Source organism: Pinus tabuliformis, chromosome 6, assembly GCF_031772625.1.
Source record: "Pinus tabuliformis cultivar Carrire ecotype Pingquan chromosome 6, CPIR1, whole genome shotgun sequence".
In the NCBI taxonomy this organism is placed as follows: Eukaryota; Viridiplantae; Streptophyta; class Pinopsida; order Pinales; family Pinaceae; genus Pinus; species Pinus tabuliformis.
The window spans coordinates 1,383,108,314-1,383,122,474 of NC_142292.1; the positions used below are offsets into that span (position 1 = coordinate 1,383,108,314).

A 14,161-nucleotide genomic window follows, 5' to 3' on the forward strand; every position below is an offset into this window, starting at 1 on the left:
AACCTCTTTCAGTTTCCTTAAATCCGTTACGAGCTGAGAGAATCGAATGACTAAAGTTGCGCTACAAAACTGCTGTAGATGCAGTTTTTTAATTTCCTGTTTCACACATCTTTTTCAAGGCTCGATTCTGGGCAGCTGGAGTAGTTTTTCAAAAAACCAAAAGAGGTTTTTGTTAAGAACGGGTTGGTTCACAAAAACCTCCTTTAGTTTTGCCAAATACGTTTTCTGTGAGAAGCTATGAGCTCTGTCCCAAGAGCTATTTTTCAGGCAGAATAACAGTTTCATAGCTGTAATGAAAGGTAGCAAAAGCTTTGCTAGTCAGGTAGATGCAGTGGCTGAGGTGTACACCTGGACGGTTTCAGCCATCAAACAAGCCAAACATGTCAGAAAGATGAACATGAGCCTGAGATCAGAAATCAAAGCATTAAAGTAAGAAGTTAGCAGCTTGAAGAGAAAGCTAGGCAAACTAGCTAATTGATCCAAGGGGAAATTTTCCTTCCAAATTTTGGTAAAATTTTGGCTGTCATCATTTTGAAACTTTTTGAAACTTTTTGAAGTCCTTACACCTGTGTAAAATAGCTGAAGAAATCACAGAGTTCAGTCATTGTTGCTTTAAGGTTCATATGCTTAGTTTTGATTACCTACAGCAGTTTCGTAGCGCGCTACGAAACTGCTGTAGATGACTGTTTATGTGAAAAATTTGAGATTGATGCTGAGGTCAGCGAATCTTAAAGGGATGACTCGAGGCTAGCATGAAGATTATATAAAGCCATTCAGATGTTTAAAAAGGTGCCAGGTGTAAGTATTCAAGGAAAAGGTGAAATTTTGTCTTATGTTAAAGTTTTCACTTTATGTCCGAATTTTTAGGGTATTGGTGGGGTTACCAGAATGTTCGGTTGGTACACCTGTTTGGTCCATGAAGCATCCGGATCATATGGAATATGGTTATTATGTGTTGTCATTAAAGTTTTAAAGAGTTTGGAGCGTGGTATTTATATGATGAAGGAAAATGGGAGACAGAGACCGTCAAAATAGGAGCACATCTTTTGGTCAATTAATGAGCCATCAGCGCTTTCAAACATCCAAAATCAGTATTCATTGTATCTGAAGCTCAGCCTTCTCAACTCAAGCAGCAAAAGGACATGTGTCAAGAGCCAGAAAAGCATCATGCTACGAGGAGCAAAGATTGTGGAGTTTGATTAAATGAAAACTATTTGTAATTTCAGTTTAGTCATTATGTAATTAATAAATTAGTTATGCAATAGATAGGGATAGTCAATAGCCACCTTCGAGGCTCCCCTCATGCTGGAGGAGGAAGCTGGAGGTGGTTTAGTTTGCTTGCCTATATATGGATCAATGTAGGATGTAAAAAGGGTTGGACATTTTATAGAAAAACAGAGTTGTTTTGGGCCATTGTAAAGCTTATGACAGTAATAGTAAAACAGTGTTGATTTCTTCTCAAGATTCTCGATGGATTATTGTGGTCAAATATAAGGATGGTGTTTTATGTTTTATGTTCATTTACAGCCTTGTTGTAACACAATCACTCAGAATTCATAATCTTATGCTCTGACTTCCTGTGTGTTTAGCAAGCTGTGGTTTTGATGGAGTATGTTTGACACTTAATGTAAAGAGCCTTGACTTCTATGAAATGATTATGTTTTTCTTGTTTACTTAGTGTATGAGACTCCATAGCCCAATGAGAACCAGTTTGATATGTTTCCAACCAGATTTTACTTTCATGAATGAATAAAGAGTTAGCCATCTAGTGTAGTGAAGGATTTTATCAAGAGTTTGTGAGAGAGCCCTCTCTGATCAAAGAGGCTAATCTTTGGTCTAAAGTTAGGTTGAAAGAGTTACATGAAATCTTGCTTGGTTGCAGCCCTCAGTAGTGATTTTGTGATAACACAATAAAAATTGCATTTGATTTTAAGGTTTGATGATGATATGGCTTGATATGGAATTATGGCTATCAAGTCCATCAATATAACATGTAGTTATCAGTTCAAAATATTATTTGAACATATCGTGAGTGTTTGATATGAATATTTGGAAATACATGGTTTTGTTTCATTTAAGTTATATGAAAAAGATATTTTAGTTAATAAACAAATATTTTTCTTTTTGGGAGTAATATCATTTTTAACTGATTAAAATTTTAATCTGATATTTAAAATATAATTATATTAAAAATATTATCATAAATATTATATAAAAAATAAAAATAACTAAGTTTTTATTCAACAATTTTTTGAATGATTTATTACTTCACAAGTTTCATCATTGAAGAGAAATGAGCATAATTTTGATTTGAACGAAGATTTATATTTTTAGGCATAATAAATAATATGTTGAATAATTTTAATGGATAATCCAACAATGAAAACAAAATATAATTATAAAAAAAAACGAGTGTCATGAAGAATATAATGTGAAGTATAAGTGGTTGAGAAAGACAAAACTTGGATGAAAACAATAATGAAATTCATATATTACTAGTGTAACCATATAAGTTGAATGATTTATCAACATCAATAGGCTAGTACTATTAGAATTAAAATATATCCTCCTATAATTATGTAAAGTTTCTTTAATTCCACCTTTTTAAACAATAATCCATTCCCACTTAACCTTATTTTTTATCATACTTTATTTAATATTATTTTTTTTAGAGAAAAAAAATATGATTAAATACTAAGCTTAGAGTTAAAAATATCTCTTTATGTGTGAAGACGCTGAAGAATACTCTCTTTTTATTAAATTTCACCCATTCACTTAATTTTTTTAATTAAAAAACAAAAAAATTGGAAGCCCTATTTCAAAATAGGCATGCTTATCCACAAAATAAAGTAAATAAGCTAGTGAAACCCTGGGGAATCAATATTCCTTCATCTACGATGCCACATGATATAATAATTGTTTATACCAATTCAAGAATCTACAAAATTTCAAAAAAAATGGATATATGGAAATGAAAATAAAGAAAATCTTATTACATAACACATAACATCCATTAGAAATATGATTTAGTTTAAAAAAATCATAATTCCAAATTTTCCATCCCCAAAGAGAAGTCAAATCCCTCAAGGTGCAGGTGATCCATTAATTTTTTTCTTTTTTCCTGAAGTTAAGATTGATCTAAATTATATGTGTCATTTAAGTTTAGCCTTAGTGGTTGAGTGAAATATTTGTCATCCTCTCCACATAGGTTTAAGTTTTGTACATTGACAGGTTTACGATCTCAAACTCCTGACATTCACGTCACATAGTTCCTTCTCAAACTCCTAACATTCACGTCACATAGTTCCTTCTCAAACTCCTGACATTCACGTCACATAGTTCCTTAATAATACAACCCATCACCGTGTATTATATGCCCTATGGGCATTTGAAATATCATAATTATGAATATGAATCATAATTATTTGAACTTATTTTAATGTGATATGGATACTACAATTTCTTTTCATAGAAAGGGAAATCCAAAACACCTAAGAGTTATAGTGGTAGTGGTATAATAATATATTATACTATCAAATTGTGAAGAATTGTACAACATACATGACATATTTTATATTATTGTAAGTACTAAATTTTATATATTTATTAATTGAATTTCAATATATATAGTTATGAAATATAATGATTATGAATATGAATTATTATTTTACTTTATTGTGTAAAATGTATTTTAATTTATAACTACTATTTCTATTTATTTATAACAATTATTTATATTTTAAATATATTTTACATTTTTTATAGAAATTTTCTTAATTTTTATTAATGAAATTTACAAAGTTTTTGTATGTTTATTAATTATATCTTCTCAAATATTATAATCATGAATATGATGTATTGGCATATAATAATAGAAGAAGAAATAATAATAATAATAAATAAATAAATAAAATAATAAATAATAAACTAACCATATATATATATATATATATATATATATATATATATATATATATATATATATAGGGGTAAAAGTTAAATTGACAAGAAAAATGTTGAGTTAAGTAAACTTAAATTAAATAAATAAAATATGATACGGATCTTCTTTTAATCTCTTTCTATTTTCAGAATAGTTGGTTCTATTTAAAGGACAAAAAGGGAGATTAGAAATATTCATTCATTCTTTCTATAGTAAAATGTTGTGAGACAAAGGATTCCCTAGAAATAGTAGTTGATTGAGGGCTCAGGTGTGGTCAATTGTAGAAATATTATGTGAAGTTGAGCCTATGGTTCAGTGGAGAGTTGTTCCCAAAACTTTGTTAGGATCCGGGTAGTTTCAAAACTCTGAAATCACTAATATCGTATATTGTTGCTACATACAAGCTTTTGCAAATGGTTTCAAAATTCTATATTAATTAGTTGAATAGTTGTGCGTTGATTATGTAATTAGTTATATGTTTTAATTTAGAGGTTGTGACATAAAAATAATAATTATTTTAATTTGTTTTAATATGATATACATTTTTAATTTCTTATCTTACAAATCATCTATAATTTTAATTAAAGACAAAATTATAATACAATAAATTAAATTAAATACATTTATTACTTTTTAATTCATGTGGTGTTATATTTTATTATTGTTATTTGATTTAATGAATCTTTTAGACACACTTCAATGCTTAGATTTTTTAAAGTTTATTTTAAATTTCATATATTTTATCTCACATTATTATTAATGTTGGAATAATGTAGAAATGATATGTCTAGATAGATTTGATGAGTTTTATTCTCGTAGTTAGTGTTTTAGTCTATCTGTCATGAGTTGTATTCTCGTAGTTAATGTTTGAGTCTATTCTCGTAGTTTGTGTTGTGAGTTGGTTATCCAAATTATTTAGATGTAGATTGTCCTAGAAGTTGTCTATGTGTACCTATATAATGTAGTTAGTGTTTGAGTCTATCTGTCACCAGTTGTGAGTTGGTGAGTCTATATGTCATGAGTTGTATGCTCATAGTTAGTGTTTGAGTCTATTCTCATAGTTGTGTTGTGAGTTGGTGATCTGAATTATTTGGATGTAGATTGTGCTAGAAGTTGTCTATGCGTACCTATATAATGTACTCGTTGTCCAAGCAATTTGATCAATGAGATTTGATTTCATTCTTGTGTTTCTCTTTGATTTTCTAATATGGTATCAGAGCTAGATAGGGAGATATAGTGAGGCCTAAGATCTGAGAACAAGAAGACCCAGATCTGTGAGGGTAGTGAGATCAATAGCTATGAGAGCTTGTTGTTACATAACTACTCTCCATTTTTTTTAATTGGCTGAGACTATAGACAGATCCGATTGGTGATGCCCATTTTTGTTAGGTGGTTATTTGGGGCATAAAATTATGGTCAGTTTGATCCATTCACTGAACTAGGGGCGGCGTGAAGTTTGTGAAGTTATTTGTAAACCTTTGTGTACGTAGTAGAAGGTGTGAAAAGTAGTTGGATATTTTATTCAACTCATATTCTCTCTACAGTGGTCTGTCGTTGGTTTTATTATTATGTTTCCAAAATGATTTTCCAAGCCATAAAGTGAATTTGTTTTTTTATGAAGAATATAGTGCGGTAGATTAAAGGAATTGTGTGGGATTCAGTTTTTTATGGTGAAAAAGAATTTATGTGCTATAAGGAGTTAAATATATATTTTTGGGGTGAAAGTTAAAAATTTTTGGTAAAAAGGTGTATTTGATTAAAAAATGGAAAATAAATTTGTGGAAACATGGTTTGGTAAAAAAAGGAGAAATAAGAATTACTTTTGTCTTAAAGTTTTGGAAAGAGGATTTGGTAAAAGAAAAGGAGAAATAAGAAGTAATTTTGGCTTTGTTTTTTTTATTTATTGAAATCAAGATTAAGTCTTGTTTTTCTATATCTTCTGCATTTGGCTTTGGATCCATGAATTTGTGTGTAGATTTGGTGAATTTTGGTGTAGATCTAGTGGATTTGGGTGCATGTTATTGATTGGGGACAATTTTTTTGTCATTATGTCAAATTTTTTTATTGAAACTTATTTGAATGAGTTGACAAGGATTAATGGAGAAAATTATACAAATCGGAAATTCAAGGTATTAACAGTTTTAGAGGGGAATAATTTGTGGCCCATAGTGAGTGGGTCAAAGCTCAAACCCACTGTTGCTGCAGCTATTCCAGATTGGGAAAAAAGAGAAACAAAAGAAAAGTTGTTGCTACGAATGCCAGTTAAGGAAAAAATCATTCCTCATATTAGGGATTGTAAAAAATCCAAACAAACATGGGATGTTCTCAAAAGCTTGTATGAAACATCTAATACTAACCAAATTTTTTTCTTGAAGACCAAGCTTTTGTCAATTAAAATGGAGGCCAATGAAAGTATAAGAAATTTCATTTCCTGTTTCAAAGAGATAAGTGATAAGCTATGAGACATTGGTGAAAAGGTGTCTAGTACTGAATTGGCCACCATCACATTAAATGGATTAGTGCACGATTATCAAAGTTTTTTTTCAAGTCTTTGAGCTAGAGATAAGCCTCCTACTTTTGATGACCTAATATGTATTCTTCCACAAGAGGAAGAGAGGATAAAGAACTTTAATTTGGCATAAAAAAATTCAGATTTGGCATTGGTAGCCAAGGGTAAGAAGCCATAAAAATGCAAGGCATGGGACAAAAGCAAAGGACGAAAATTTCAAGCAAAGCAAAAAGGTATGCCACAATCTAAATTTCCAATTCATGATAAAAGAAATGATGATTGTTATTATTGTGGAAATCCTAGACATCATGCTAAAGATTTCTATAAAAGGAAATATAATGAGTCTAAACAGAGAAATAAAAGGCATTGGGAATTTTGTGGACAAAGACACCTCAAGCAATGATGGATTTAAAAATCTCAAATTTTTTATTTCTTATGCTACATTGTCTATTGAGACTGATGATGTGAATTCTTGGTTCATTTATTCTATTGCATCACTCCATATGTCTTGTATTAAGGCTTGGTTTCATGAATATCATGATAACATTAACAGAACATGTGTTTATCTAGGAGATAATAGATCCCTTCAAGTTCAAGGATATGAAATAATAGGTGTGATGTAACCTAATGTAAAAGAGAGACAAATCCATCATGTGATGTAATTTCCTCATATAAAAAAGAATTTAATTTATGTTTCTACTATTGCTTATCAAGATCTAAAGGTGCAATTTGTCAAATGACAGTGTGTTGTTAAATATATTGAGGATCGCTACAAGGTTATTTGCACTGGTACCAAAGGTGGAGGCTTATATAAGCTGAATGTGACCAGGACAGGGCATCAAGCATTGACATCTACAACAATTTCAGCAGAAAAGTTATGGCTTCAAAGGTATGGGAATTTAAATCACAATGATTTATTGTTACTTCAAAGAAAAACAATGGTTTAAGGTCTTCATGTTATGAAGAATAATCATGTTGAATGTGAAGCATGTGCACTTGGCAAGAAACATAGAGAGGAATTTCCTATACATGAAGAAAAAATGCAAAGAGAAATAATTGAATTAATTCATACTGATGTATGTGGACCTATGCAAACTAGATCTCTTGGAGGAGCATTGCACTTTATTATTTTTGTTGATGATAGATCTAGATACGCTTGGGTCTGTTTAATAATAAAGAAAAGTACGTTTTTGAGTACTTTAAGGAATTCAAAAACATGGTAGAAAAACAAACTGGGAAATACATCAAAATTTTCAAATCTGATCACGAGGGAGAATACAAATCAAGAGTTTTTAATCAATATTGAAAAATTCATGGGATTCTACAAAAATTTACCGTGCCTCATACACCTCAGCAAAATGGAGTTGCTGAGAGGAAAAATAGAACTCTAGTGGAATGTGCACGAAGCATTCTTCAAGGTAAAAATATCTTTAATGGTTTTGGGGCTGAAGCCATTAATATAGATGTTTATTTGAAAAATAGGAGTCTAACCAAAATTTTAGATCTAAAAACATATTCTGAAGCATTTTATGGATATAAACCAAAATTGAATCATTTAAGAGTTTTTGGATGCAAGGCATTTGCACATATTCCAAAAGATGAAAGAAGAAAACTTGATGTACAATCAATTAAGTGCACATTCATTGGTTATTGTGATGATTAAAGGGCATACAATTTGTTTGATCCTACTTCACATAGATTGCTTGCAAGTAGGGATGTGATGTTTTATGAAAATGTAGATGAAGTTGATAAAATGAATAACACCTGTGTACGACATGATATTGATGATTATGTCAAAATAGAAGCACATTTTGAACAGGAACGGGAACAGGTACAATAATAGGTACAGGTTCAAGAGTAGGATGCATCCAACAATCATGACACTATAAGAAGAGAACAAGAAACTCCACAAAGCAGGAATAATGATGAAAGCAATAAAACTATAAGGAGGTCATCACGTCAAATTCATCCACCTATAAGGTATAAATATTATGCATTAATGTCTCATGTAATGAATGTTGTATAACCCTCAAGTTAGGGAGAAGATAATGAATATAAAGAATGGAGAGATGCAATGAATGAGGAATACAACTCTATTATGAAGAATGACACATGGGAATTAAAAGAATTGCCCAAAGATAAAGTACCCATAGGATGCAAATGGTTGTTCAAACCAAAGTTTAATGTTGATGGTAGTATTGATAAGTATAGAGTTAGATTGGTTGCAAAATATTATTCACAAAAAGAAGACATTGATTATGAAGATAATTTTGCACTTGTAGCTAAACTCAATACAATTATAATCATGATTGCATTAGCTACAAAAAAAATTTGGAAAATGCATCAGTTAGATGTAAAATCTGTGTTCTTAAATGGTGAATTAAAAGAAGAATTTTATTTGGTTCATCCTGAAGCGTTTGTAAAGCAAGGACAAGAGCATCTTGTTTGCAGGTTAAAGAAATCTTCGTATGGTTTGAAACAAGCACCAAGATCTTTATATGTGCAAATTGATTCATTCTTTATGACAAAGGTTTTGTGAGAAGCAAAAGTGATCATAACTTGTACATCAAGAGAGATGAAGATGGGAACATTGCCTTAATATCTTTGTATGTTGATGATCTAATCATAACAGGAAGTGCACTCAGGTTGATTGAAGAAATTAAAATTCAGTTGTCATAGGTATTTGAAATCAAGGATCTTGGTGAATTAAATTATTGTTTGGGTCTTGAAATTTGGAGGGAATCTGGTAAGACAATCATCACACAAAGAAAATATGCAAAGACAATCCTTGAAATATTTCATATGCTTGAATGCAAACCAATGTCTACTCCTTTGGAATAGAATGCCAAGTTGTACAATGATGATGGATCTAAACAAGTGAATCGAACTTTGTATCGTCAATTGGTGGGAAGTTTGATCTACCTCACCACTACCAGGCAAGATATAGAATATTTTGTGAGCATCCTTAGTCAATTTATGGCTAAGCCTTATGAAAGCCATTGGAAAGCAGCAAAGAAAGTCCTTTGATATCTGAAGGGAACACTTTATTTGGTATTTTGTATATTGATGAATCTAATGTTGAGTTGGCATGTTTTTTTTATTTAGATTGGGTTGGAAATCCTCATGATAGAAGATCAACCTCTAGATATGCCTTCAATTTAGGATTGGGGGTCTTATCATGGAGCAATAAGAAACAACCAAATGTTTCTTTTTCATCCACAGAAGATGAATACAAAGCTTTGACCAATGCAACTTGTGAAGCTATTTGTTTAAGGAGGATTCTTGAAGATGTTGGAGAAAAGGAAAGAGGACCAACAAACATCAAATATGACAACTAGAATTCCATGAAGCTGGCAAATAATCCAATTTATCATGCAAGAACTAAACATATTGAAGTCCAACATAATTTTGTAAGAGAAAAGATACAATCAAATGGGATTCATTTAGTGTATTGCAATACAAGTGAGAATGTCGTTGACATATTTACCAAGCCTCTTGGAAAGATGAACAATGAAATATGTAGTCAACAACTAGGCATTGTTGAAAATCCATTTCTCCATTAAAGGGGGACGTTGGAATAATTTAGAAATGATATGTCGAGATAGATTTGATGAGTTGTATTCTCGTAGTTAGTGTTTGAGTCTATCAGTCATCAGTTGTGTCTTCACAGTTTGTGTTCAGAGTTGGTGATCCGAATTATTTGGATCTAGATTGTCCTAGAAGCTGTCTATATGTACCTATATAATGTATTAGTTCTCCAAACAGTTTGATCAATAAAATTTGATTTCATTATTGTGTCTCTCTGATTCTCTAATAATTAATGAATAAATGAATCATGCCAGTATCATTTGATCAAGACATTTAGAATACTCAATAATAATTTTATTATTTTTAGTTTTCAAAATCCTTTCATAGATAACTAGTAACCATAGTAATAATAAACCATAAAATACATTATTTGTTATAACTTTAAATTGTTTAAAGTGTATGGCATAAATGTTCATAACTAACTTGTAAACATAGTAATAGTAAACCATAGCAATAATAAACAATAGAAAACATTATTTGTTATAACTTTAAATGGTTTATATTCTATTATATAAAAGTTCCTCCAAGCTTTTATTAGATGGATCTTTATAATTAATATAAAAAGTAGCAAATGCATTATTTTAGACCAATTTGAAAATGAAGTTGTGTTTTGAATATGAAATACTTTTTGTTTTCTTTTTAGAAGTGCTCAAAATTTATTTCAAAGATTTGATTTTTTTTTTCACAAATATCCTATAAATGATGAACATGATTAAAAAAACGAGCCAACATAGATACAATAATATCAATGAATTTTCCATTCAAAAACTTATTCTTTTAAAAATTTTATGTAAACATAATGACCATATACATATAGAATTGATATAAATCAAGTCATGTGTACAAACGACCTTAACATGTTCTTTTGCAAGTTTTCTGTAAACGTTAGAAATTGGTATAAATCACAGGTCACAATTACAAACAAAGTCCCTTTTCAAAACTAATTTTTTCATATTTAGAGAAAACTAAAAATTTACAGAAGTAATATGCGCCATGTGTACATGTGTCACTTCCGAAAACCACATTTTCAAAGGGTTTATAATAATATTTACGTTTGTCTCTGAAGAAATAACTACGTCAATATACCCTTCTCGTTTCTTGGAATTGTTCATATTCTTGCCTTACCATGTGTCCTAGAGAGGAAAAAGTGAATTATTTCGGCTAGACAGAAATTTAATTGCTAAAAAAATATTAAATCAATTGTCTTATTGGAAGCCCACTATGAAGCTAAAGCTTGATGAGAAGAATGAATGTCTAGCTATTGTCCATGAGTGATAACACAATTAAAAATATTAAATCAATTATCTTATTGGAAGTACACTATGAAGTTAAAGTTTGATGAGAAGAAATTTGATAATGAACTACATTGATTGGTTCGAATCGCGTTCACAAATGTCTGTCTACATGTAATTTACGTCAAAGTTATTCTTTCAACTATTATGAATCATAAAAGCCTCAATTCAACTAAGAATAAATCTCTAACTAAATTGTCCACCAATAATAACATAATGAAAAAAAAAAAAACATGAGAAAAATATATATTAGCAAGCCCTTATATAGAAATTCAATACCACACCCAATTTACAAAAAAACCCCTAGCTAAATCTTTTTCAAAAAAATAACTAAGTCACTTCCTTTTTCTTTTCAACCTGAAACGTCCGCTGTCATTTTTCTCACACATGTTTTACAAGTCACTTCCTTTTTCTTTTCAACCTGAAACGTCCGCTGTCATTTTTCTCACACATGTTTTACACGACTCCGACATTGAAGTTCGGCCGTTGCCTAAAGATCACAAGCTTCAACCAGGTTGAAGGAGAGAAGGTTGTTGTCGTTGTCATAAAGTATTCTGTAATTCTGCTGCTGCAAATTACCAAATATGGAAACATCACCATCTTTCTGATTGGGTAACATCCCAAGGCAAAAGTATAACCGGCCGCCATCGTTGACAGCCACAAAGTAGTTCTGTATTGGCAAGAAGTAATCTGCTCCTTTGAAATGGAATGTCACGGAGGGGAAGGTTGAATTTGCAGAGTCCTCTGGAAGAATGCAGAAGTCCAGGCCGGTGGGAGCGGTTTCTCTCTGTGGGAAAGTAATCGATGATGCCAACGCTGCCTTCAGGGTACCATAAGCAAGCTTTGGCAAATAAGTGAGAGTCGTTCCAGGATCTATGATAAATCCTCCAGAGCCATCAGATTTAAGATCAAAAGTACCAGCAGGAATCGCTAATAATTTATCATTAACGCTGATTCCCTGCAATGAAAGATAATAGCATGGTGGATTTTGGTTGGTGCCTTTCAGAATAGGAGTCGAACCGCCACCCATGCCATTGAAGCTAGCGCTATGACCTAAAACCAGAGGGCTGGTCTGGGTAGGAGAGTCGAGAACAGAGACGAGACAGTAAGAAAACTTATTTCCCAACGATGGGCCGAGCTGTGAGATCAAGGAAAGAGGCCCTCGTGCCAATCTTGCTGATCCACTTACATGTTCTTGATCCTGCGCACCGATTCTCCAATCAAAGATAAATTCTGCATCTCCCGGGCTTACTGGAATCTCTAAATATTTCTTTCGATCATCACCCTGCAATTTACCAGCATTAACTCTAGACCTGCGCTGCAGCTTTTCATATCTCGCATGGCTGCGTTGGACTGCTCGTCTCAGGTGCTCAGCGGGAGTCATACGTGGAGTACCGCGTGGAAAGTGCAGTGAATCTTTATGGAGAATATTTATTCTCGATCCATTCAGCTTTTGCCCCGAATGAAAATTGGGTACATGCCTGCATTCCCTTAAGGGAAGGAATAGAATTACAGAGAACAATAACAAAGGAATGAGCATAAGGAGCTGACATTTGCAGCCAGCAGTGGCAGGAGATTGTGCAAGCATGCCTGCAACTAGAGATATTATTTCCGAGTTTTGGAAAATAAGGGAATGGATTTGTCACAGGGGATGATGCATTGGAATTGTAATTATCGTCGGTTTACACATAAACTAAAATTGTAACATAGGGATAAGGGCGAAGGATTGATTTTGCTAACCGTTTACATGCATAATAGGCGCTACACATGCGATCTTGGAACCTATCTTGTTCACCTGCTTTAGGTAATATTGAATCAGATATTCCATTTCAGCCATCATGGCGTTAAATGAGAATTCTGCGGATATTCATCACTCATTCACGGAACTTCTGATGTTTAATATTAAATGTAATTGTAATATAGTTATAATAAAATAAATATTTTTATAAATAAATAATTAATTAGAAAAATAAATAAATAAATAGGATTCACTTGTGGCTTATTCATTAATATATCTTAAAATAATCATATATTAAGTGTTAATATATAATTATATATTAACATTTAATATATAAATTTAATAATTTATTAATATTACTAGGGTTATAATTCAATTGTTAAATTAGTAATGGGGACGATTATTACTAATTGCTATTTGTGAATGCAGGTTGAATCATCACTATTATTTAAGCAAAACCAAATCATTTAGAACTACCTACACACTAGTAAGAATACGGTTTTTATTCATTCAAATACTTATGGGTTTCACTAACCTTTTTCCTTATTTAAGGAAAAAATGTAGCTCTTAGCTAAGCAATATACAGATTATTGTATCTTAGTATATATATACTAACTAATATATAGTGTGTGCGGGCTAGAGAGAAATATTATAGAGAATTAGTAATATTATATAATAGCATTAATATTATAGATAAAGAAGCTATGTTATGAAGTATTACGTAAAGTATGAGATTTCATATATAAAGTAATATCATTATTAATTATGATTATACCTTGTGGTTTTTTTTTTGCTGAGTAAAACTAATTCTATTAAGAAGACGTATAGTACAAAAGAAAGTTACAGCGAAGAGTAGCAAGAGCACAGGCAGCCGGAAAGGATAGACTATCCACCTTGGCTCCTAGAAAAAAGAGAAGAGAATAGAGCTGAGCAGGGAGAAACTAGAAGAACCGAGGAGCAGAAAACAGAGCAGAGGATTCTACCCAACACGGGAAGAGTCAACTATTCTGCATTTTTTCCCTTTCTTTTTACCAACTTTGATCCAGTCAGTAGGGCACTACTGAGCTGGCAAGATTTGCAAACTGAGCTGGGCT

At 31.5% G+C, this 14,161-nt stretch overlaps 1 protein-coding gene across 1 annotated transcript; it reads right to left on the bottom strand.

The window, feature by feature from the left end:
- Nucleotides 1–11,819: 11,819 nt before the first annotated feature.
- Nucleotides 11,820–12,713, bottom strand: LOC149263780 (aspartic proteinase nepenthesin-2-like). Its single transcript, XM_089390530.1, has one exon. The coding sequence runs from the start codon at nt 12,711–12,713 to the stop codon at nt 11,820–11,822; it is 894 nt and encodes a 297-aa protein (XP_089246656.1).
- Between the last annotated feature and the right edge of the window lie 1,448 nt (nt 12,714–14,161).

Excerpts from the sequence above, each read along its gene's own strand:
- LOC149263780 (XM_089390530.1), bottom strand. The coding sequence starts at position 12,713 with ATGACTCCCGCTGAGCACCTGAGACGAGCAGTCCAACGCAGCCATGCG.